Source organism: Embiotoca jacksoni, unplaced genomic scaffold (assembly GCF_022577435.1).
Source record: "Embiotoca jacksoni isolate LCO1_2020_lvr unplaced genomic scaffold, fEmbJac1.0.p SCAF_13, whole genome shotgun sequence".
Taxonomy (NCBI): domain Eukaryota; kingdom Metazoa; phylum Chordata; class Actinopteri; family Embiotocidae; genus Embiotoca; species Embiotoca jacksoni.
Window position 1 is genome coordinate 8445007 of NW_027185263.1, and position 25729 is coordinate 8470735.

At 40.0% G+C, this 25729-nt stretch overlaps 3 protein-coding genes across 7 annotated transcripts in view; 1 reads left to right on the plus strand and 2 right to left on the minus strand.

Annotated features, from left to right (window-relative positions):
• Window positions 1-78: 78 nt before the first annotated feature.
• On the minus strand, window positions 79-1779 carry LOC138196319 (mesenteric estrogen-dependent adipogenesis protein). The gene is made up of 5 exons (XM_069146226.1): window positions 1548-1779; window positions 1297-1433; window positions 863-978; window positions 606-770; window positions 79-461 (listed from the first exon to the last, which is right to left on the minus strand). The coding sequence occupies exons 1-5, from the start codon at window positions 1712-1714 to the stop codon at window positions 447-449; spliced, it is 600 nt and encodes a 199-aa protein (XP_069002327.1). The 5' UTR covers window positions 1715-1779; the 3' UTR covers window positions 79-446.
• Window positions 1780-6326: 4547 nt separating this feature from the next.
• Window positions 6327-25729, plus strand: part of b3glctb (beta 3-glucosyltransferase b) — a 40164-nt gene continuing 20761 nt past the window's right edge. For 2 of the 5 annotated variants that reach the window (XM_069146240.1, XM_069146241.1), the window contains exons 1-14: window positions 6327-6473; window positions 7260-7297; window positions 7398-7437; window positions 7874-7983; window positions 17045-17121; window positions 17226-17337; window positions 17518-17654; window positions 18068-18131; window positions 19350-19466; window positions 20385-20454; window positions 21628-21741; window positions 23746-23845; window positions 24012-24131; window positions 25101-25245. In XM_069146240.1, the coding sequence (XP_069002341.1) occupies window positions 6413-6473; window positions 7260-7297; window positions 7398-7437; window positions 7874-7983; window positions 17045-17121; window positions 17226-17337; window positions 17518-17654; window positions 18068-18131; window positions 19350-19466; window positions 20385-20454; window positions 21628-21741; window positions 23746-23845; window positions 24012-24131; window positions 25101-25245 (1305 nt within the window). In that variant the 5' untranslated portion in view covers window positions 6327-6412. Of the gene's footprint in view, window positions 6474-6991; window positions 7082-7259; window positions 7298-7397; window positions 7438-7873; window positions 7984-17007; window positions 17122-17225; window positions 17338-17517; window positions 17655-18067; window positions 18132-19349; window positions 19467-20384; window positions 20455-21627; window positions 21742-23745; window positions 23846-24011; window positions 24132-25100; window positions 25246-25729 lie in introns of those variants that run through there. The other 3 variants (XM_069146243.1, XM_069146242.1, XM_069146244.1) reach the window with 3 other exon arrangements.
• The window catches only part of rfc3 (replication factor C (activator 1) 3), a 197519-nt gene continuing 180718 nt past the window's right edge, over window positions 8929-25729 (minus strand). Inside the window, exon 10 of the transcript XR_011178124.1 lies at window positions 8929-8948. The gene's annotated coding sequence lies outside the window, so the exon portion shown is untranslated. The remainder of the gene's footprint in view (window positions 8949-25729) is intronic.

Sequence of the window (25729 nt, forward strand, 5' to 3'; positions counted from 1 at the left end):
CTTTTATCGTTGAACTCACGAGAGTTGCTGCATTAAAACGCTGTATTCTTCTCTCTTTTTTTTCTTTTCTTTTTTTGTAAAAGCATTTTATTGAGTTTGGTCAAATACAAAAATAAAGATCTTAAAATGAAATATTGCTTCTTAACACACAAGTCTGCAAACATTGTATTTTGTAGTGACACATATTTGATCCCTTTAACCATTTACACAAAACAGCAGTTAGAAATCATGTGATATAAAAAAAAAATATGTACTTGTGATTATACACATTATATGTCGCCTGATCCCACAGCTAGTGCAGCCCCCAAAAGGTAGGAGAGTCGTTCACCTTTACAACCTTCCATCTATTGACCAAGAAACTCCTTTTGCTTGTTTTAAACAAGCTGAATCCACCGAAAACTGAACAGATCAACTCAAACTTGTCCTCCTCTTCATCCACACCTGGCTCATTTCAGTCTCAACTAAAAGACACAAGCAAAGAACACGTTTTAGACAAGTGCAGACGAACAAATTATATATATATATATTTTATATTATATTATATTACCATACAAAAAACTATACATTATTATGAATATGTAATAATAAGATTAAGAAACACCTACTTTGAACGTTCTTTTACTGAAGCCAAACCAGTGTGGGAAGTCAAAGAGGGCATCAGAATAGTATTTGAGGGTGAAGGAGGCGTCTCTCCAAACAGGTTTGCCTTTCATCAGGTCGTCAGTGATGTTTTTTTCTGCCCAGCTCTCCAGTTCTTTAGTCAAGTCAATCTGAAACGAGAGGAAAGTTTCTGTCAGTACCAAAATCTAAAAGCGATTCTTGACCACTAATCACAGAAACACCATGAAGTCCTGCTGCTTACATTCACCCTGTAGCTCTCCCCAGCCACAGAGGAGATGGTCCAGTCCAGGCCTCTCTCCATCTGCCACTTGATGAAGGGCTCCTTGCCATCGATGGACACCACGTACTGCTTTGGCACTGAAACACAGATGAAGGTAAAAAAAAAAATTAATCATGAAACAAACAGAAAAGACGACGCAAGAGGGGAGAGTTTGCAGAAAAAAAAACCATGCTGTAATGTGCTGCCATTTGTCCATCCCACCCAACTGTGAAGCCAGCATGAGTCACGTAAGCCACCACACAGTGAGCAGCCGCAGAGCTGGGAAACAACACACTGGGTCCAAAAACACACTTTTGTGCAAAGTAAAAAAACAAAAAAAACACCAGGGGTGCTTTGATATTTCATTGAAGTATAATCACACATAAATTGCACTTGAAGTCTGGGAGTAAAGTTACCTCTGGTCTCCCTGGCTGCCTTCTCGTTGGACTCCGTTACGTTTTCTTCGCAGGCAGACGTCAGCAGAAAGATCCTCTTGGACAACAGATTCTTCCTCATGCTGGTGTATTCCCATAAATTGTGCATTTTGACTTTTCTGTGGTGAAAAACAAAAGAGGTTCACGAGTTTATTTGTGTGTGTATATATATATATATATATATATATATAAATGTGTGTGTGCGTGCTTGCGCTTTGTGCGGGTTTTCTCACCTTCCCAGCGAGTTGTGGAAAACTATCTTCCCGCAGCAGGACTCGAAGGCATCGATGAGCACCAGGCTCTCCGCGCTGCTGCGGACTCGGTAGCCGGAGCCGAGGGGCTCCACGGAGAAACCTGTCGGCGGGTTCCTCAGGAACTCCTCCACTTCTGTCACTCTCATCCTGCGGCAGGCTGCTGCTAATACCACCTGGCCTGCCTCGGAGCTGGGAAGTTGTAATAACACCCGACTACTGTCAAGCTTGACGTGTGTAATTAACGTGACTTCCGGTCTCTTTCACAACAAAACGTAAACGAAACACCGTATAGCTCTCACTCGAGTCAACCGATTGATTGACACAAAATAAATCAGAAGCTTTTTATTTTTTTTATTTTTTTTTTAGCAAATCCTTTTATTTTGTAAAGACTTGAATAGCAAATAAAATAATAGCTTGTACCAGCTTCTCATAAGTTAAGATTTGCTGATTTTGTCTGATCATTGCAAAAGATCATTAATTATGACATCAGTTAATCTGTTGATTAATCTCTGAAGTAATTACAGCAAAAATGGATGGTTTATTCAATTGTAAATGGTTGGTAATGGGATAATTTTGGATTTGTACCTGATGGCTGTACAACATTTTGTGACGATTGCTCTGTGGGAATTGTAATTTGCATTTCTTATTAATACTACGGTTTAATAGATTAAACAGTTAATCAGACAATTGAGAAAACTATAGTAACATCAGCTGTTAGTTTAAGTCACACTAGTTTTTGGGAAAAAAAATATAACAGTAAAGATAATATGTAAGAAAACGTTTCTAAATTTAAATGTATCACTATCCAGACTTGGTTCATATACAGCAGAGACATATCTCAATTTCCCAGTTAATGTCGCAACCCACCAAAATGATCGTGCTTTTATTTTGAAGACGTGTGTTTACTTCCTACTTCAGTGTTCGTGACCAATCAGCTGACACACCGATTCCAAAGCTCGTCTGACGACTTTATTGACAGATCACTGCCCATGTACATACACACACACACATAGACATAATAAATAAACTAGAAATTCAACAATACTGCAAAACTAAATAGTTCACGATGCTACGATTTGAGACTCTATAGGCCTTACACAAATATTGGGTTTCAGGCCGACAGTTGCGTTTGGCCACGTTGTCGCAAATTTGCAGCAAGGTCATATTTTCACATGCAAATTCGTTTTGTGGTAATCTTCTGGTGCAATTGTGGCAAACCTGCAGTGGACTTCTGGATAACTGTGTGGAAAACTTGTGGAAAACTAACGAATATCAATTAGTTTTATTAGCTGCGGGTTTCATATTTTGTGTTTCTGCTCAATATTTCTGAGGCTCAGCCTCCTACAATTCAAAAATACAAAACACGGCTTTAACATTAAGGAACAAATGAAAAAAAAACCTTTCATTAGCTGAGTAAATGTCAGTAACAGTGACAGAATACACATCAACTCTGACATGTGGTACAATTTCTTAACACGTATTAGAGATCAAAACTCAACAACAGACTTGAAAGCAGTGTTATTTTTTTTTTCCTTCCCGATATAGGTGGTGTATTGCATTTTGCCATTGTGCAACGATTTTAGGTTAACTGTTCACATCATAATCCAAGATTTGTTGAAGAGTAGCCCATCGTTACAACAGATATAACGTTTGACATATAAGGTTTAATATGTTGTACACTGTCTTGCCCAGAAAGAGCTTCTTTGTCTGACTACAATATAACGTGTACTGTGTTATGGCACTCTCCTGCTTGATTATTATATTCTTCTCTGTTAATAATAATGAACTCCTACTTACGTTTCATCTTCTACTTCAAGTAACCGGACCTGTCAAGACTATCTGAAGTCTGTCGGCTTGCACATAAACAGCTGCCTGGTCCAGGATGAATGCATCATCTGGGGAAAGTTGTGAACAGTCGCCAAAGCCAGACTCACAGTTAAGACACAGGAAAGACGGACTTAAAACTTTGAGAACAATACCGTCTGGTATGACGTCATTGAACATAACCGGCTCTCGAGTCCGAGAAGTATCTAATTCTTAGTAACTAGATACGTTTTTTCAGCCTGTTGAATGTGTGACGGCAGCTTAAACTAAAGTGTTAGAAAGTAGAGTGAACAATTAACTTATCGTTTAGTTAGTTAAAATGTCCCGAGAGGTTTCCGTTAATGGCAAACTCGTTGCCAGAAGGTTACCAGAAATTAACATTAGTGGTGAACATGGGTGCCAGCGGTGGAAAACTTTGACAGGAGGTTTCTAAAAGTTTTCCATTAGTGGCCAACATTAGCAAACTTGGGGCAGCATTTTTTTTTTTTTGGCAAAGTAATTGATTTGAGCAAAATCCGCCACAATTTTGCAAATATTTTTTCCTTTGCACGTGAAGGCATTATTTGGCCCTTGGGAGAAAAACAGGGGGGCTCTTGGTGAAAAGCTCCAGCACCTTATTTTAAAAGCTGCAAGTCACCTGTGAGCCTTTGTTGTGCAGTAGCACCATTATTGTGTGGTATTTTTCAACAACCAGTTGTGACCGTCTGGTGGCACCGCCTTTATTCACGAGTGTGCTATAATTTGTTTTTGCTGTCACAGGTTATTCCAAACAGCTTCATGAGTCACATATATTTCAGGTTTTTATTGCCGCTCATTACTTCCCTCTCCATGTGCACAAACAGTAAGTCTGCTAAAACTTTACTGATTTTTTTTTTTTTTAAAGCTCCTTTTTCAGCGTTTGGATTTACAGGTCACTCGTTCTGCACAAAAATGTGAACACTCAGGACGGTGGTTTCACAACAGAGCCAGCCTGTTTAATTTTTGTGGTCAGGAGGTCCATGTTTAGCCTCTGCGGTGAGGAGTCTGTTGACTCATTTGTTCTGGATGTCTCAGTCTGGAAGAAGTAGATATAGCACACTTTCAACCTCTTCGCCCTCGTCCTCAAATGAGACTGCAAATAATATCTGTCCTGTAAAGATTTATGGTAGTTTGACCATCATTTGTGAAAACCACAGACTTCACCTTAGCTTTGTTTTCCATCTACTTGTTGTGTAGTTAACTTTCGACCTCCCCGGAGGGCCGACACAGACGCCCAGTTGAGGTTCAGCTCTTGAGACTAGCGGAGGAATAACACAAGGTATAATTCGTATCTGCCATGATCGCGGAAGATTTGACTTTCTCACTGAACCTGGTATCTATTGTGACCTGAAGGAGTGTAATCTGATCTTTATTATGCAGTTTTAGAAGTTTCAATTCAAAGAAGATTGAAATCTCATGTGACTGCATCACTTGAGTATTAAAACTAACGAGTCAGCATCCCAGCAAAGCTACAGTGCGATTACCAGGTTGCAGAAGGGCATCTGCCTGTGTTATGTACAATATATCAGGAAAGGAACAACAGAAAAAAAATTTAATCGTCAAGAATGAAGAAACTGGCGTGGAAAATCAATAGTTTCCTCAAACCCTGGACAAACCTTTTTTAAGTCCTCCCCTGCGACACGAGCTACAGAACCAAACCAAAAGTTCCAGACAGTTTCTGTCCTCAATAACCCTCATTAAAAGTTGACCTTAATCTTTGATAATTATTCAACCCTTTTCCCGTATAGCACTGTACAAACACTCTTACATCATGTGTCATTTCCACATGTGATTCACATTACTGTTGTTTGCACATCCACACACACCTGCTCTTTATACACATCATTTGTCTTAATTTGTGTATTCTTTATATGACCTGTATCTGTTACCTGAATATTGTGTATTGTCTGTAAAGATGCTTGAGAGTCACAAACTGGTGAAATCAGATTTCTTATTTGTGTTTAAAGACATGGCCAACAAATCTGATTCTGATATTATCATACTGGATTTTTGTAACTGACATAGCAACATTTTAAGGCTGTAAATGGTCAAAGTAAAGTTCATTTTAGTATTTTTTTGTACTCTTAGTCTAATCAGTAATAATGCACAACTTTTAGAAGCTGATCATATATGTAAAATCATCAGCCTCTTAATAAGCAGTCAAACCTGCAGAGAAATGGATAATGCAGCATTTCGCTCTGGAAGGTGAAGCAGATGTTAAAAGAACCAGAAAATAAAAGTAAAGTTGTTCATAATTCTACTTAAATTAATGATGAAGAAGAAGCGTACAACTTTTTTCTGTTTTGTGAGAACCATGTAGCCTATCTCTAAAAAGTCATCAAACTTGTCAAACAAAACTAAAAAAAACAATATGCAATTTCCAGTAAACTCAGTGGGTTTTTAAAATAGTTTATTTCATTCAATAAGTTGTAGAATTTTCTCAACCTATTTAGGATCATCTAATCCTTCAGTTTATTAGAAAAAAAAAAAAAATCGAATTTAAAATAACCACATTTGAAGACTGAACAGAAAGAGTATGAAAACTGTAACCCTAAAAGTAACTAGTACCTAAAGCTGTCAGACAAACGTAATGGGGTAGAAATATTTTAGATTTAATTACATTACATTTCATTGAGCTGACGCTTTTATCCAAAAGCGACTTACAATAAGTGCATTTCAACCATGAGGGTTAATGGGGAAGTACAGTAGAGGCCTACTAATTGATCTCCCTCAAAATTTGTACTTGAATACTTGAGTAAAAATACTTAGTTACATTCCGCCACAACGTTTAATTACTGTGCCTATATAATTAAGCCTGTATCCTTTGATATTTCTAAATCACAATAACAACCTGCTCGCGTATTGTCCACTAGAGGTCGCTGCTTCTCCGCACTAACACCCACTTAGAAGTCGAGCAGAGTTCAGTCAGTGCAGGAATGTATTCAGCCAATGTCTCCTGTTCGCCATGAAAAGACGGTGAATAAACAGCAGCCTCGGGAGTCATGTTACACCATGATGTGATTCACGGAGGGAAACTGGTCGTTGTGCTGCTTCTCTGTTTGGGTAAGTGTGTGTGTGTGAGGGGGGGGGGGGGGGGGGGGGGGGTGACTGTCCCGCGGGGACTGTTAGCTCAACCTGCTAAACAAAGCGAGCCACGCTGCTGCGTCAAGACCGTCAAGCAAAAGGCACAAGGTAGCAGAGGGCTCCACACGAGGCCTTCAGAGTAATGGCGAGGGAAATGCAACGCCGCAAAAGATTGACGTTGCATTTTTTTTTTTTTCATCAAGTGATTTTCTTTAGCTACTCAATATCCGGTTTACTTATTCGTCGCGTTCATATGCGTTATGACGTCACGCAAGAACGTCACACAAACGTCGCAGGGCTTTTGTTTTGAAATTCGAAACAGGAAACTGATTGAAGATGGGACGCTAACTTGACACGTAGCAAACGATTGCAAACTGCAATAGGTGGGCTGATTTACAAAAGCGTGATTTAAGAAGGAAGATAACAAGATGATCTTAGTCTGGTCGCTGCATTCTGGCCTAATCCGGTTCGCAACTGCCAAACCCGTCTGAACAGGTGCAGCTGGTCCAAACCAGGTCTGTCCTGTGTTAATATACGTGTCTAACGTGAAGAAAAGTATATTCATCATTTACTAATTTGTCAAAAAGGTAATACTTCACTTTCTAAATAACCCATTCGTTTAATTAGCAAAGCGACAGTGGATGAATTATCTGGTGATTTATTATAAGCAACAATGGAACACCAGCATTACTAATTTCTGCATCTTTGTTGATATTATGATAACACTTTTTTTTTTTTTTTTTTTCTTCCTTTTTCTGCATCAAGGTCCCTACGCTGGAGAAAAACACACAGGTCACGTGCATGTAAGTGCTGCCATCAGATTCTTGCAGTGATATAACTTCATCATGTGTGTGTCAGACCCTAACAAGAGTCCGTCTGCCCCCCCCCCCCTCCCCCCCGCAGGCCGCGGAGCAGCAGGAGCACACTTCACACAGCTCCTTTGGTGAGTAAGGCCATTTTTCTGCAGACCGTCTGATATTTCATCCATCAGTTTTATAGTGCATATTAACAAGATTTGATTGTCCACACAACCCTTTTGTATTTTCAGCCTCGCATCTTGGTTAGTCCGTAGCGGCAAAGTATGGATATCGACCTTAACCAACTCATTACAATGAATGAATATGATATGAGGAGGAGGAGGAAGGCTGGAAGTTTTAGGAACAGATTGACAATTTTGGAAATAAGCTTTTTCACTTTTCTTGCTGAAAGGTAGATAAGGTCGCTGCTACTCCGATATCTGAAGCTATAACCACCGCTCGGTGGTACTGTGCTCAGATCTTGGATTGCAGCTTCCTCCTTGCATCATCATGTTCCTTTTGCTTTTCCTAATTTGTTATCCTTCTACCGTTTCTGTGCACGGTTGTTGTTTTTTTTGTCAGGGTTGGAGAAGGTGGTGATGGTGATCCAGAGTCAGAGGAACTCCTACCATGCCCGTCGCAGCGGCCAGAGGAAGGCGGAGATCCTGCAGCAGGCGGCTAAACTCGGGCAGGTAACAACGAGCAGTTGCAAGATGGTGTGGTGGTTCGCACTGATGCTTAGAAAGAACATTATTTGTCGTGTACCGTTTGTGTGCACACATGCATGTTACAGGTTGCAGGTCTCTTTTCAATGAACACTTCCCATTAAAACCAAGACGGATTCAATCCTCCTTCAAAATAAGAGTTATGTTTTAATAATCCGTTAATGAATTAATTTCACAATATATGGGTTAATTTACAGTGGCAAGAATAAAGTGAGTAAATCCTTTGGATAAGATGAGGTCAAATATTGTTATAGATATGAAAAGAACAGTCTATTTCAATTTATAGCCCACAAACCCACTTTTTTTCCACATGGAAATTGATATGGTAAAAGACACACAGCGCTACATATGACATTCAAAGGACACTGTATAGCAACATGAAAACCCAACGATGAAGTGTGTTGGCGGGAGCTTCATCCTTTGGCGACTGCTCTGCTGTTTCTGAGCTTGGACTGCTTGCGTGATCGAATTGAGGATGAATTCACATATTTATCAGATTACAGAACAGTTAAGGTCAGGGTGGCTTTCTGCCAGCTGCAGTGCAGTGCAATGCAGCACAACAATTGCCTAACTCTAAAACAGAGTTCCTGCATAGAAAAAACTAAATCATCATTTGCAGGGGCTCAGTTAGAGTTCAGACCTCAATCGAGCAGAGATGGTGTGTGTTACAACACCAGCTCTGTCCAGGGAGAAGGGGAATAACGTAAAACGAGATGAAGGATATAAGGAGTCATTTTGTTCAAGTGTTTCTATCTGTTACTGCCAATCTTTAAGCCTGAAAACTTCAGCGAGAGCCCAGGTCAAAATCACAAACAGAGCAAACGAAAACCACAATCCTAAAACTACCAGAAAAGTTTCCAATATCAACCTTCCTGACAACACACAAAAACAGGATGAGAGTGTTAAAAAAAGAAAAAAAAAGAAAAAAGAAGGCAGCTCTTCTCTACAGCGCTTCCGGGGACGGATTTCAGAGTAAATATTGACTTATACAGACAGCAACTTAACGTAGGATAAAAAAAAAAACCTGAAGTGCCACAAAATCTGCCAGAAACAAGACAGGAAGTTAAAGCAGAGCCACAGGTGAAGAGCATGACACAAACAGCTCTCTACATACAGTGGTGTGAAAAAGTGTTTGCCCCCTTCCTGATTTCCATTTTTTTTGCATGTCTGTCACACTTAAATGTTTCAGATCATCAAACAAATTTAAATATTAGTCAAAGATAACACAAGTAAACACAAAATGCAGTTTTTAAATGAAGGTTTTTATTATTAAGGGAGAAAAAAAAAAATCCAAACCCACATGGCCCTGTGTGAAAAAGTGTTTGCCCCCTCTTGTTAAAACATAACGTAACTGTGGTTTATCACACCTGAGTTCAATTTCTCTAGCCACACCCAGGCCTGATTATTGCCACACATGTTCTCAATCAAGAAATCAGGACCTGCCTGACAAAGTGAAGTAGACCAAAAGATCCTCAAAAGCTAGACATCATGACGAGATCCAAAGAAATTCAGGAACAAATGAGAAAGAAAGTAATTGAGATCTATCAGTCTGGAAAAGCTTATAAAGCCATTTCTAAAGCTTTGGGACTCCAGCGAACCACAGTGAGAGCCATTATCCACAAATGGAGAAAACATGGAACAGTGGTGAACCTTCCCAGGAGCGGCCGGCCGACCAAAATTACCCCAAGAGCGCAGCGACGACTCATCCGAGAGGTCACAAAAGACCCCACAACAACATCCAAAGAACTGCAGGCCTCACTTGCCTCAGATATGGTCAGTGTTCATAACACCACCATAAGAAAGAGACTGAGCAAAAATGGCCTGCATGGCAGAGTTCCAAGACCAAAACCACCACTGAGCAAAAAGAACATTAAGGCTCATCTCATTTTTGCCAGAAAACATCTTGATGATCCCTAAAACTTTTGGGAAAATACTTTGTGGACTGACGAGACAAAAGTTGAACTTTTTGGAATGTGTGTGTCCCATTACATCTGGCGTAAAAGTAACACCGCATTTCAGAAAAAGAACATCACACCAACAGTAAAATATGGTGATGGTGGTAGTGTGATGGTCTGGGGCTGTTTTGCTGCTTCAGGACCTGGAAGACTTGCTGTGATAAATGGAACCATGAATTCCACTGTCTACCAAAAAATCCTGAAGGAGAATGTCCGGCCATCTGTTCGTGACCTCAAGCTGAAGCCAACTTGGGTTCTGCAGCAGGACAATGATCCAAAACACACCAGAAAGTCCACCTCTGAATGGCTGAAGAAAAACAAAATGAAGACTTTGGAGTGGTCGAGTCAAAGTCCTGACCTGAATCCTATTGAGATGCTGTGGCATGACCTTAAAAAGGCGGTTGGTGCTGGAAAACCCTCCAATGTGGCTGAATTACAACAACTCTGCAAAGATGAGTGGGCCAAAATTCCTCCACAGCGCTGTAAAAGACTCATTGCAAGTTATCGCAAACGCTTGATTGCAGTTGTTGCTGCTAAGGGTGGCCCAACCAGTTATTAGGTTTAGGGGGCAAACACTTTTTCACACAGGACCATGCGGGTTTGGATTTTTTTTTTCTCCCTTAATAATAAAAAAAAAAAAACCCTTCATTTAAAAACTGCATTTTGTGTTTACTTGTGTTATCTTTGACTAATATTTAAATTTGTTTGATGATCTGAAACATTTAAGTGTGACAAACATGCAAAAAAAATAAGAAATCAGGAAGGGGGCAAACACTTTTTCACACCACTGTAGGCAACACGAGTGGCAGAAAGTAAAGAGAAAAGACAGCATGAGATGCAGCTCCTCAGTCTACATCCTGGGTGGACGGAGTAGCTGGAGGTCCCCTGTGGCACCAACCAGGCAAACGAGCAGGGAAGGATGCACAGCTGAAGCTTACAGAGCCTCAAGGAGCAGCACAGCACATTTGTTGTTTTAGCCCACCGCTGTGTCTGACAGGCTTGTTCTTACTCTCCTTTTCCTAAATGCTGTAAAATATAACAGTGATGCCTACGAACCGGCTAATGCTCATGTGCTGTTAGTGTGTCCTGCATCACCGACTTTGTGCTGCCAGTCAAGATGAGACATCGAGGCAAGAGAACACTTTAATTATTATGAAATTGTATCGTAGATTTTGAACAACATTCGTTTTCTGCATTTCTCCATTCACATACATTTTTGGCCCCTCGCAGGAAAGAATTTGGGCACCTGTGCTTTAGAGAAATACATTCACCCATGAGGGAATGTCACCGTGGAATCACCTCGGGAGAGTCGTCCACAGCAAACGTCCTGAATGTGGCTGAGCTGACGCTTTTCTTTGAGGAGGAATGGTCCAAAAGTGGTCCTGAACATGCAGATTTGATCCAGAGAGAGTTGAAACACTAGTTTTAGGTCATTGCTGCCAAATGAGGTTCGACCAGTCATTAAATTTTTTACACCACCACGATGAATGTTGTTTAATGGGTGTGTTCTACTAATGGTTATAATGATTGATATCACAATAATAATTCACATAGCATTAGAAAGAATCATAAATGGGCAAACTATATATGGTTGCTTAAGATAAGGAACATGATTTAGTGATCTTAGTGCCTCAGGCAGATTTATACAGTTGGGGAAAAAAATATCATTAAATGGATCAAAAAGTTTGTGCATGAGTCTACTTTTTAAAAGTAATGTGCGCTGACAAAGATAATGATTCTGTAAGCTGCTTCGTTTTTACTGTGTGTCAGAGGCTGTTAACATGTGATTTATGCCCTGCTGTGGTATTACACTGGTACCAATAGGTGTCCTCCTCGCCACAGAGCGTCTTCTCTTGAGCCAATAGTAGTTGTTTAATATGTGCCTGCAGGGTGGCTGTGAAAACTCATTTGTTGTAGATGTCAGTGAAACAAGATGGCAGGACACAGTTGTTTATTTGGCTTTTGAAAGGAACTGGTACTGTTAAATAAAGAAACAATCATGCAATGGTCTTCTTTGATTCTTTGTCCAATCGCATTTTACAAACAGAAAAGAATCTCAGGAAAACAACGGCAGAATGCAGTCAGCGGGGGCTCTGTGCGAGAGCTCTACAGGAGTGTTTCAAAAATCCCAAAAGTCTGCGCCTGTTGTGACCAGCAGAAGTTATTGAAAATTCCCCCCCCCCCCCCCCCCCCCCCCCCCAACAAATGAAAACTGCTGTGGTCTTGCAGAAAGTATGTGCTCGTTTGTATACAATCTGGGCAGCAAAAACCACACAGACAATCTATAGATTATCATATCATCAGTAGAGAGAGGAGATCAAGCCCGGTAGGTTTGTGAAGGCAAACGAAAATATGTTTCAAAAAAAGAAACGCTTTCTTCCAGTTACCACAGTGGTTGTTTTGTTTGATGATAATTGAGTCTTGTCATCTAAATTACATTCAGAGTACTGGTGGTAAGTAGACAGAAATAACATGCCGAAAGAAGTTTGAGATACAGATGTTTACCTCCATGCTTAAAATACATGTGAGTTATCCTAGATCAGAACAGAACAGAATAGAACTTTAACATTTGATTTAATCACAAATGTCTCGTGTTATCGTACTGTCCCGGGCTGATTTTATTGTTGTTTTTTCCTATTATAACTGTGGGGCAACATAAATGGAACATCTGGTTTGCATAGCCAGTATAACAAGCATCCTCCATGGGCTTGGAGGGGTTTAGAGGGTCAAACAGTCAAATTTCATCCAAAATCAGACGAACACGCTGTGGAAGTGGATTCTGAATGGGCTTCTTCTCAAGTTGGGTGCGATCATCTCTGCACGCTCCGTGACGTGTGCTGCCGAAGCGTGGTGGACGAGGGCAGCGAGTGTTTGGTTTTAATCACAGCTAGATGAACTTTGATTGTGGCACGTTGTTTTGAATGAGAGTACATGTGTTTTTTCACCTTCCAAGTATAAGCAGATGTTTCTCTCGGCCGCAGACAGGGATCGGAGGGGACAAACACCCTGAAAAGCCGACAACTTGCTGTCTGGCAGCCGCGGGCCTTTTTTCTCACTTACTTTGTGACACTTAATGAGTTCTGGCAGCTTTCGTTACACAGCTGTGGTCATTACGCCACTAAAATATGAACAGCAGCATCTCAGTTTTTGATTTAATTCTCTGTGTAAAGAGATTCATATCCACATCTTTTCCACATCCTGGTTTGATATTCATAGGGAGGGATACACATTTGCTTACTGCCACGTCGCACGGCTCTTGATGTGTTACTGGCTCTAAGTACAGGCTTCTGTAAGATGTATGTGCCGACGCTGCGTCTTTTCATCCTTTTCATCGGTTGTAATCTGGTTGCTTCTCTCTCGGCTCTTTTGGCACACGTCTCAACCACCATTACATCAAATGATAACAACCCAATTACACCTCCACAATCATAAGTGCGTTTACATGTACACTTTCACCAGTGGTTCTCTGTATGGAAATAAAGTGACCATATACAGTGGGTACGGAAAGTATTCAGACCCCTTTAAATTTTTCACTCTTTGTTTCATTGCAGCCATTTGCTAAAATCAAAAAAGTTCATTTTATTTCTCATTAATGTACACTCAGCACCCCATCTTGACAGAAAAAAACAGAAATGTAGAAATTTGTGCAAATTTATTCAAAAAGAAAAACTGAAATATCACATGGTCATAAGTATTCAGACCCTTTGCTCAGTATTGAGTAGAAGCACCCTTTTGAGCGAGTACAGCCATGAGTCTTCTTGGGAATGATGCAACAAGCTTTTCACACCTGGATTTGGGGATCCTCTGCCATTCTTCCTTGCAGATCCTCTCCAGTTCTGTCAGGTTGGATGGTGAACGTTGGTGGACAGCCATTTTCAGGTCTCTCCAGAGATGCTCAATTGGGTTTAGGTCAGGGCTCTGGCTGGGCCAGTCAAGAATGGTCACAGAGTTGTTCCGAAGCCACTCCTTTGTTATTTTAGCTGTGTGCTTAGGGTCATTGTCTTGTTGGAAGGTGAACCTTCGGCCCAGTCTGAGGTCCAGAGCACTCTGGAAGAGGTTTTCTTCCAGGATATCTCTGTACTTGGCCGCATTCATCTTTCCTTCAATTGCAACCAGTCGTCCTGTCCCTGCAGCTGAAAAACACCCCCATAGCATGATGCTGCCACCACCATGTTTCACTGTTGGGATTGTATTGGGCAGGTGATGAGCAGTGCCTGGTTTTCTCCACACATACCGCTTAGAATTAACGCCAAAAAGTTCAATCTTGGTCTCATCAGACCAGAGAATCTTATTTCTCATAGTCTGGGAGTCCTTCATGTGTTTTTTGGCAAACTCTATGCGGGCTTTCATATGTCTTGCACTGAGGAGAGGCTTCCGTCGGGCCACTCTGCCATAAAGCCCCGACTGGTGGAGGGCTGCAGTGATAGTTGACTTTGTGGAACTTTCTCCCATCTCCCTACTGCATCTCTGGAGCTCAGCCACAGTGATCTTTGGGTTCTTCTTTACCTCTCTCACCAAGGCTCTTCTCCCACGATTGCTCAGTTTGGCTGGACGGCCAGGTCTAGGAAGAGTTCTGGTCGTCCCAAACTTCTTCCATTTAAGGATTATGGAGGCCACTGTGCTCTTAGGAACCTTGAGTGCTGCAGAAATTATTTTGTAACCTTGGCCAGATCTGTGCCTTGCCACAATTCTGTCTCTGAGCTCCTTGGACAGTTCCTTCGACCTCATGATTCTCATTTGCTCTGACATGCACTGTGAGCTGTAAGGTCTTATATAGACAGGTGTGTGCCTTTCCTAATCAAGTCCAATCAGTTTAATTAAACACAGCTGGACTCCAATGAAGGAGTAGAACCATCTCAAGGAGGATCAGAAGAAATGGACAGCATGTGAGTTAAATATGAGTGTCACAGCAAAGGGTCTGAATACTTATGACCATGTGATATTTCAGTTTTTCTTTTTTAATAAATTTGTACAAATTTCTACATTTCTGTTTTTTTCTGTCGAGATGGGGTGCTGAGTGTACATTAATGAGAAATAAAATGAACTTTTTTGATTTTAGCAAATGGCTGCAATGAAACAAAGAGTGAAAAATTTAAAGGGGTCTGAATACTTTCCGTACCCACTGTACTTTTGAATGAATGCTATACGTATGTCCATTTGTCCGTTAGTTATAAAGACAATAAACAACTTTTGTTCTCACGCCTTAAACTACAACTTATATCAGCGACGTGCTGCCTATCTAAGCATTTACAAGGCTTTTTACAAGTTTTACAGTTCAGGAGTTCTCTTTTGTGAAGCAGCTCATTCCTGCATAGATCCAAATGTCTGTGACTTTTATAGTTATATTTCAAATATTTAAACAGTTCTTAAAATAGGCTCTCGTCTGTGCGCTCTGTACGTTGCATTACAATAGAGGGAGATAATTTATATTAGTTATCTGTCGTGATTTGTTGCAGCAGCATTTTCCGCTCTCTGTAGATAAACGTCACTGGGTTCCAAGTTGTTTAGCCACACTCACTTGAAAAAAAATTAATATGTCCAGAGATGTAGCTCTGATTCTGTCAAAAGCCTCGAGCTTTGCAGCCTACAATAGCTTCCTCAGTGACATTAATCAAAGGCCACCTGTTTTAAATCTGGTCACTCTGTTCTTGATGTAACATTTGATGTAATTGAATACAGAAAGAAGCCGAACTGGACCTTTTTGGTGATACATATTTTATTCCCTCTGATTGCATCTGTATGAGTTAATGACTTGCAGCACAGAAGAGATTTGTATCTTCTGTATGAGTCACTTAGTGGGGAGATAGACCTGAATCTGTAGCTTCCGAATGAACTTTTTCCCTCTTATTTTGCTCTCAATTGTCCAGACTATAATCAGAACTCTGCAAACCTCCAGATGGACACGCAGCAGGAGGTGCAGATGTTCTAACTCCAGTTCTTGCTGAGATGCAGCTCCACTTTCAGGTGGATTCAGCCCATCATTTGTCAGTGTTAGCGCAGCATGTACCATTTCATCCGGGCAGTCACATGTCGAGACAACAATCCTGCAGACTGATGCCTGTGATAGTCAGAGATGCCCACAGTACATTTACTCAGGTACTAATTACGTACAATTTTAGGTCACTGTTCTGCCGTATTTCCATTGTATGCTGCTTTGTGCTTGTACTCAACATTTCAGAGGGGATATTGCACTTAGATTTTTTTTTGTTTGACAGCAATACTTAACAATTACACTTACAATTTTTACTCTAAAAACACATAATACATAAACACAATACAATATATTGTTAAGGAATAAAGCAGAGGTTTCTGACTGTTTTGGCTTGTGTGTTTGAAATGTCTGAGCTGGTAACTTCCTCTTCTTAACTTTTCAGAATGTTTATTTTGGGTTATAGTTGAACATCAAAATAAGTAAAATTATCCATTATTTCATAGAAAGGAAAAAATGTGAGAAAAGTGAAAAAAAAAAAAATTAATACACATTCGTGTAGCAGTACTTTCCCACCTCTTTAGTCTCCTCATGACTCATATTTATCTCATGACCAACTCTTAGGTTGTCGGTCACTGCACTAAGCTACCAAATTTGATTCAAAAATAGTTATGATCTTTCTGCAGAACAAGTGCTTTTACTTGTAATCCCTTGAGTACATTTTGCTGATAATACTTTTATACGCTTTAAATCCGTCAGAGATGCTCACCCTTGCACAGTACAGTGCCTCCTGTTAGTAAAAAAAATAGTAATGGATTTGAAATTGTCTTCAGTAATGTGACATTTAATAACAGCCTTGCAGCACTTTTGTTTTTGACCGATATAAAGTGTAAAAAAAAACTGGTATAATCCATGAAAAATAACTATTCGTTGGAAATCAAATGATGTATAGGATCATATAGTATTCGAACAAAAGCATACATTGGTAGATTACCTTAATACTCAGGTGCACACACACTCACACAGAGTTTGTGCTCATCATAAGTCAAACACACAAAAATAAAATGTTTCAGAAAAGTTTTAGCTCGGCATTTTTTGTGTCTGCAGGACGTTTTCTAAAATTCAGTCGTCATGTTTAACGCAGGGACTTCCAGTCGTCCTTCTTCTCCATGAGCTGTCTGAGTATGACGGGGACTGGAGCATCCTTCCTGCACTTCCACAGTGAGCGTTCAGCACACATATAAACATTTCAATAAAATCTCATTTGATTTATGCTTTCTGACTCCTCTGTCAGGATGCTAACAGCTTCTTGTGAATCTTTCCAGTCTTTCTGCCTCTTACGGTCAATCAGCATCCTGGTTTTTCTTCATAGAGGAGGAAACCACAGTCACGTTGGCTGCTCTGCTGCAGGTCCTCAACAGATATCCAGTCCAAGAGGTGAGATTCAGACACAAACCCTGACACACAAACATGTTAACGACAGTAGTGGCTGTGTAACATTTATTATACAGTCTCCGTCCCTTGGTGACGCATAATTTTCTTGATCTAGTTTACAGCTCTGATGTACAGTATATAAATAGACGGTTCAACTTTCATTCCCCTTTTTATAATTCACAGGAATGTTTTTTGGGGAAGCATCTCCATGACAATGAGGCTTCCATCATCCACCACTACGCCTTCTCTGAAGACCCCAGTTCCTTCGGTTACCCTGACCCTGCAGCGGGCTGGGCTCTCAGTGCACCACTGCTCCAGAGGTGTGTGTGTGTGTGTGTGTGTGTGTGTGTGTGTGTGTGTGTGTGTGTGTGTGTGTGTGTTTGTTTGTCTGTTTGTGTGCAGATGTGTGGAAATGAATGTGACACGTTTGAATGTGACATGTTTCTCTGACACTAAAGTTTTTTTTTTTTTTTTTTTTTTTTTTAAGTCCACAGTTTTTAGTCCGCTGTGCTGCAGAGACACATAGACAGACAGGCTCTTCTACATCATTTACCTAAACTTTAAAATCTGCAGTTTAAGTTATTTGTGCCTGTTATACCACTACAACAACAGAAAAAACAATTTGAGAGCACTTCTAAAACTTGGACTCACTAATATACATTCCCATTTACAATACAGTAAAGTTCTTTTTGCTATTTTTCTCATTTGTTTCTTTAACGTTTGTGTGTTTCAGACTCGCTGAGCGGCTCCAACACGAGAATCCCAAGTCAGATTTTACCATCGACCTGAAACACGAGGTACTTAATTATTATCCAGGATTTATTTTATGAACCTGTGTCATTGGTCACCTCCTTCCTGTCAGGAAAACAAGGTTAGGTTAGGTAGTTACTTTATTAATCCCTGAGGGGAAATTTTTTAAAGATCCTTTCTGCACACACTTGGTTCTGGTTTAGTTCTACTGTGCACCGCTGACCTCAGTACTGCTGTGAGAAGCAATGTCAGTGTCGTTTTTCGGGCTGCCTGAGGAACAGAAACACTGAGACAGATAAAAATAAATAGTATTTACCCAGAAACTGACTCGTCTTAAATTTAAAAGCGCTCCTGACTCCCTGCAGCTTTCTACACCTGCAGTTTAAGATAGATCTGTTATTACGTTATGAATGCAAGAGCTCTACTTCTGAATATGTCTAAGTATTTGTGTACTTGTGTGTCAGTAAAGAAGCACAATCCAGCAATGTGCCAGTTACAAGCTTTGAAACAGCAGGTGTTCGTCATTCTTGAAAAAAAACTTTGTTGTTCAGGATGGATGAGGTTCTTTTTTTTTTTTTAATTTCTATCAGGCTGTTTAGAGTAAATTGAAGGAAAATCGTAAATTTTTCTATGTAATGCTTTTAGAGTTACTACTATAACATTAAGGTAAATTCAAGGTCAAAGCAAAGTTGTGTTTTACTTCACTTTTCTGATGTCCACACTCACTCGCACAGACACAGATTTACACTGCTGAGATTATTGAAATGCAGAGTTTGAGTCTTAAACTTGTGTGTGTGTGTGTGTGTGTGTGTGTGTGTGTGTGTGTGTGTGTGTGTGTGTGTGTGTGTGTGTGTGTGTGAGAGTGTGTGCGTGCGTGTGTGTGTGTGTGTGTGAGAGTGTGTGCGTGCGTGTGTGTGTGTGAGAGAGTGTGTGTGTGTGTGTGAGTGTGCGTGTGTGAGCGTGACCAAGTTACTAAAAGGTCCAGAGTGCGGTGTTGACTGTTGTAAATATCTGATGTTGCATTGAGACTGTTTAATAGTTTTTATATTGTGATAGTGAATATCAGTGTATCCCTTGTACTTCTTACTGTGTAAGATAAGTAACTTTTGCATTTTTCCAACTTTTGTTACTGTTTTGTAAGGAGTAATGTTACTTTACAGTATCTGGAAAACAATACCAACACATACTGTATCCCAAACCACTGTTTCATCTGTTAATCTATAAGGCCTGTCTTTGCCTTAATGCTCGTCTGTTTCTTGTTTTAGATTTCTTTGTATATTTGGGAGGAAGGAAACGGTCCAAAGCTGACAGCAGTGCCAGAGTTTTGTACAGAGCCAAGAGACAACTGTGCCACCACATTTACAAGCTACCTGCCCAACTGTGTACGTACGACTCTTATTTATTAACTTTGTGTCATTATACTGGAGTGAAAAGCCAATTTGAGTTCTTCTGTGTTTGTTGTTTTATGTGTGTGAACGTAGAGTACTCTAGTAATCAAAAAAAGGTCGGCACAAAAATATCAACGAGATATACCTTTTTATTTAGTTTAAATTGCGCAGGAGAAAAAAAAAGACACAAGCGTTTTGGCTCTGCTGTCTTCAGTATAAAATTATCCATCAGTAGAAATCACATTTACAACTCAGCAGTCCGGCTTAATTAAATGTCAAACATTCAGCACATTGCACAGTAAAACTGCCAAGGCCTATTGTAGAGGAATACAAATAGAGAAGTCCTGAGGGACTGCAGGAGTAAAGATTCACAAAGGCTAAACGGAACTAAGTGGAGAGCTGATCGCACTGAGTGGAGTAAAGTATCGCTGCAGTGCTTCTTTGTGGAGTTGGAACAGAGCAAATACAAATAGCACATTTCAGAGTAAGTGACACAAGCTTAAAAACTAAAGTGAGCACACAATATACTTCTGAGAGACGGGGCTGATTTATGAAGTCTTGATTGTTGTGCATCTGAAATACAGAAGCCAAAGTTAAGCCGACCTTCTTTCTTAGGCCAGAATGGTAACGAACATGATTTCATTAACGATATGACCAAACACAATGTTAGCTAGGAACTGAAACAATTTTTGGAATTAAATTCTGCTCTATTTTTTCTATGTTTTCTATGTTTTCTTGATTTAAATTGTGATGTTAGGAGAGAAAAAGCAGTTAAAACCAATAAACCATTAAGAACTGTGATTTTTAAAAATCACCAGGAAACCATTTTTATTTTCTTTACTGTTTTATTGCTGCAGTTCATATTTTTGTCTCAATAAAGACAGACATTTCCTCTCTTCTTCTTTTGTCAAGGGGGATCCAGTGTCAAAGAACAATGTGTTTGTTGCTGTGAAAACTTGCCAAAAATTCCACTCAGAGCGAGGTGTGTACCTTATTCACAGTTTTTGAAGGGTAATCAATCAAGAAGTATTTATATTAAGTTCTGTCATTTAGATAAACATATCAACACATGAACGTAACAATATTTAATTATGAATAATGGTAACCGTTAAGAATTGTTATCAGCAAAATGCAGGTACTTATTTTAGTTTTAGTTTCTTCAATGGAGTGATAAGCCCCAAAAATATTTTAAATCATAAACAATACATCACATTTTAGTAACATGAATCTGAAATATAAAAAAACACAAATACCTTAAAATTTCATTCAATTACACTACGTGATTAAATGTATGTAGTTCCTTTCCAGCACTTCCCTCATTGTCATCTCTTGAACTGTCTCTTTCAATATCATTTAACAACATTTTGTCCACTGTGAAGATGCTGTAAAGACATTCTCTTCGCAAATGTGAAGTCAGTTATTAATTACTGGTGCTTTCCAATTAGTGTAAAACTTTCATAAATCATAAAGTTTTGGATGCTGTTGTTGCTCTGTCTGCCAAAATGATCTGTATAAAGAGAAGCGAAATTAAAATGTACTTTGCAGGACAGTGAGCTGCAAAAGTTTTGCTTTTATTTGTCATTTACTTTGTTTTTGTTTACTTACTTAACAGTCTGGTTGTCATTTAGTCCCAGCTAACCTGTCAGGTAAAAACTACCTGTTTAAATTCACAACCTCATCTCGGACTGTCGGCTGAAATGACAACAGTTTGTGCAATTATCCAAAACATCGATGTCAGTTTTTAGGGTCAAAATGAGCCGGCAGTTATGGACAAGCCATTTTAAAGCAATTAACACAATCCAGAGTGGAAACATAAACTTTACTTTGAATTCCAGCTATTACGATGGCAGCTGATGCGTTGTACAATAAATTAATGTAAAATGGGTCCCACTGGTCTTGGATCCAAATTAATTTTGTTTTACTGGACTGTAATTGGACGTTGTTGTTTTGTAGCTTTCATGCAGATGCTGCTCATTTATGCAGAGCTTCCATTATTTGATTAAACAACCTTTTCAATCAGGAAGTTTTTCATTTGGATCTGTGACAGCCGTAAAGCTGTGATTCAGCGACCAGCTCTGCAAGTGTCTGTTTAAGTGTTCATTTTTCTCTCCTCAACCTCATCTTCTTTTTCTTCGCCCCCCCTTTCTCCTCGCAGTGCCAGTGGTGAAGGCAACCTGGGAGAGAGACGCTGGGTTTTTAGAGTATTATAGCGATGTCACTGATGCCTCCATACCTACAATCAGTCTGGGAGTGCCCAACACTGAGCGAGGTGAGCCAAATCGGCAGGACAGTTTACAATATGTTGGAGGGATTGTCGTAATAACAATAACTTTGAAGATCTCCTAAACCTTCTTCTAACCCACGAGTGTGAAATCTTTGGTTTGGAGTGAATTATCAAGACAACTATTTGTATTTCTGTGAAATTTGCTGCACAAACTCAGGGTCTCTTGTGGATAAATTCTAATAACTGAGATAATCCTCTGACTTTTCATCTAACCGTCGACCTCCTATGCACTTTGTGTTTCGCACCATGGTTGCTAACACATTAAGCGGGTAAATATTACACCTGCTTTGCATCTGCATTTTAGCTTTATCATTGTGAGTATTTTAACATGCTGACATTAGCATTCAGCTCAAAGCACTGCTTTCAAATAGTAGATCTGTGCTGCCACAGAGGTAGTTGGTACAGTGTGTTCTCAGAACGTGTCCAAGATCCAAAGTTACCACACTGAAAGCCTGATTGAAAATCTGGTTGTCCTGGATAGAGAGGCTTGTGAGATGATTTAATGGTGCACATTTTTACACAGTCTCACTTGGAAGAGATTCCTCTGTTTTTGACATGAAAAGTGGGGAATATGTTGACACTGGAGAAAGAGAGAAGCTGGTACCCGTCTCACATTTGCTCAGCTGGCCAATCACGTCAGCCTTTACAGAATTACAGAAATGGTCAAACACAGGCCTCCTAATCTGACGTCGTAAAGGTGCTGGGAGGGCGTTTCCAACGTTGTTCGACAGCTCAAGTACAGCATCATAAAGCCATGACTTTAGATTTCATCCTGATGTGACTCCGTGCCCCCTCTTTGTTATCGGTGTGCAATCACCACTCCCTTACCCCCTTTGTCATCCTGCATCTTGCCCCTGATGTGATCTAATTTTATAAGGAGATAGAGAGTCGTTTGGATACATGCAACACAGACAAACCAAAAGACGAGGGAGTCCGGCGAGAATGGCAATAACCTCAAAGCCGTCCTTCTTCTCAATAAAAAGGCAGATGACACTTGAACTTCCTCATAATGGGTGCTTGAGCTAGAAACAATAGCTGTACTTAAAATAACAGCTTCAGCGTGAAGGCGAGACACACCAATTTCATCTCTGTATTCGTTTTTTTCTTGTCTGAGATTCCCCTCGTTAGAGCGCAGATCTGTCTGTGTTGCTCCCTGTAACATTTGGTGTCCATTCATACAGCATGAGGCAGGTTCAGTGCTAACTTCACCTTCATCTCCTGTCCATTCGACTATTCTTCCCAATACACTCTCACGTATGTTCTTTTTTTCTTTGGCCTTCTCTCCGTTTCTTTTTCCTTTTAGCATCTTTCTCCCTGTAGTTTGATATTCTGTCCGCTTTTTTTTCATTATGTTAAAGCACGACATTAACCTTATCCTCAGGGGAATAAAATCAAAGGAAGTCACCCTGAACTTTCATTTGGTCTCTTAGGAATATTTGCATTTTGATCTGTATATTGGCATGGGAATCCAATTTTTCCACCACATTCTTTTTCAGTTTTTTTTTTGTTTTTGTACCTCCCTCTCCACTTTTCTGCTTTTTATTTGTGCTTTTATTTGTTGCATTATTTTGTAGGAGTGTGTTTATTCAAAAAGATCATTGATGGCCCAAAAAAAAAGAAAATGCTACATCAATTTTAGCCTCCACATCCACACTAGCATCTTTATGGTCAAGTCAGACTATTTCACCTTATTTTCACCTTACTTGTACATTTCTGACTTTCACCAATAAAGCTGCCATGTCAAATGAAGTCAGACCTGCTTGTTGGAGCTCTCAAAAAAATCTTCCACTTTTCCTTGGGATATTATGAGTTCAACAGGCTTTCAGGTGTCTCACTTGCAATCATCTCTCTAGTAGTTTACATGAAAAGAGAAAAGGTTTAATGAGAAAACAGACCATGTACAGTATATCATATATACTGTCCATCTTCAATATGAATACAGATCCATGTCACAAAAAAATGCACTTTGTCTCTGTATTCTCCCTGAAGGACACTGTGGAAAGACGTTTGCCATCTTGAGGCGTTTCCTCAGTAACGCTGTGCCGAAGGCTGATTGGTTGCTCATTGCTGATGATGACACTCTCATCAGGTAACTGGGAAAGAAGTTTTTCGTTTTATCCTCCATATCTAGGAAATAAAATCCCTATTTTGTGTGCCTTCATACAGTCTATAGTATGAGCTTGAGTTTTGGGGATGAACGCATGCATGGACCTCCCTTTCTGCCAGTTGTTCTGCTGATAATTGTCCGTCTGTAGTTTACCCCGGTTGTGGCGACTGCTGCGTTGCTACGACCCAAAGGAAGCAGTGAGCCTGGGGGAGAGATACGGCTACGGCTTGGTTCAGAACGGATACAGCTACACCACAGGAGGAGGAGGGTGAGGCTGTGGGGCTGTTGGGCGGTTAATGTATGTACAAATAGAAACCAAAGATTTCCTCCAGGTGCCATCAGTGCAAATTTGACTGTCGAATCGTTTTTTGTTTTTTTTTGTGTATTGACCTCAAACGACCAGTGTACCAACTTTTCAGACAGTAGTCGTAAGTTAGTGAGCAACCGACACCCCAAACATTTATCTGGTTGGGTGTGTTTGTGTTCAGCTCAACAACAAGCTGTTTATTCCTCAGAAGAGGCTGAGTCACAGTTCAGAAGCAGTGAAGGGCAAGAGGTGAGCAACAGCGAACATCAAAGCCTTCAAACTTATTAACGAGGCAAGGATTTTCAAAATGGTCATCAGTACACTCAATAGAAGACCTGAATTTATTCATTAAAACCACAACGACTCACTGAGAAAAAGTTATTGATTTAGTACTTCGAGAGAAGTTGATGTCTTTTGAACAGGATCATTTGTACCCAGGGATTTATTTGGAGCCAGGATGTATCATCTCTCAGTGACTTGGCACTTTACTTTCACCTTGACGTCAGCCTCAAGCTGTGCTAGTTTCTGCTCAGTCTGAACGCAGATGTGGTAAAAGGGGATTGAATAGTTGAAGCAAGGCTTTACCAATGTGGAAGTAAAACTAAATTTGATACAGGGACAGCATGTCAGTGATGCACCACCGTAAAAAACACAACCACTGCCGTGAGTTTAAAATTTAAGGAAATAGTTTTTCTTGTCGCTGTATGACAATGCTACTTATAAGGGGCTGTGTAGTGTCCGCTCGTCCCAAAACTTCATTTTAGCTCCCATACAAATATTAAAATGATATTTAACATTGTCTGAAATCTTGAGATAACGACAGGAATTTGAAATAAAATTTTAGAGGTTTATACACGGACAATAGAGGAAGCGTTACTTGGATGTGACAGTAAATACATTCTGCAGCACTGTTCTTGCTGTTCTGTGTAGGATGGTGCTCAGTAGGACGGCAGTGACCTGGCTGCTTTCCAGCGGTTGTAACTGCTACAGTGATGACGCTCCTGATGACATGGTGCTGGGAAGGTGTTTCACTTCTGTCGGTGTCCCCATCACACACAGTCCACTGTTTCACCAGGTATAGAACAACACGCGCACAAATACACGTTCTTAATATGTTTGTGACGAACGAACATCCTTAACCACATTTGCCTCCCAACCCTTAAACTTTGAGATGTACTCAAAAAGAACACGGTTGGATAACATATTTCCTGTGAAGAAACCGTTATGTAGCAGTCATTTCATAGAATAGATATAGAATAGCACATCTTGGCACTAGTTATAGAAGCGATCAATGTGTTAAGTTTACATATTCCCAATTACTAAATTCTCAAAAATCTTGTGACCTACAGAGAATCATTTGCTCAGTGTACAGCAGGTCAGCTTAACATACAAAAATGGGAATATAAAAAGCATAAATTTCAACTGATGTAAAGAATAAAGTTCTCAATAGTCATGAAATAATAACTGAATATTTATTTTGTTAATTTGGAGTTCTGTCAAGCAAATCCTTCTTGAAATCGTCACCTGCTTAAAAACTCAACATAACAACTTATGTGATG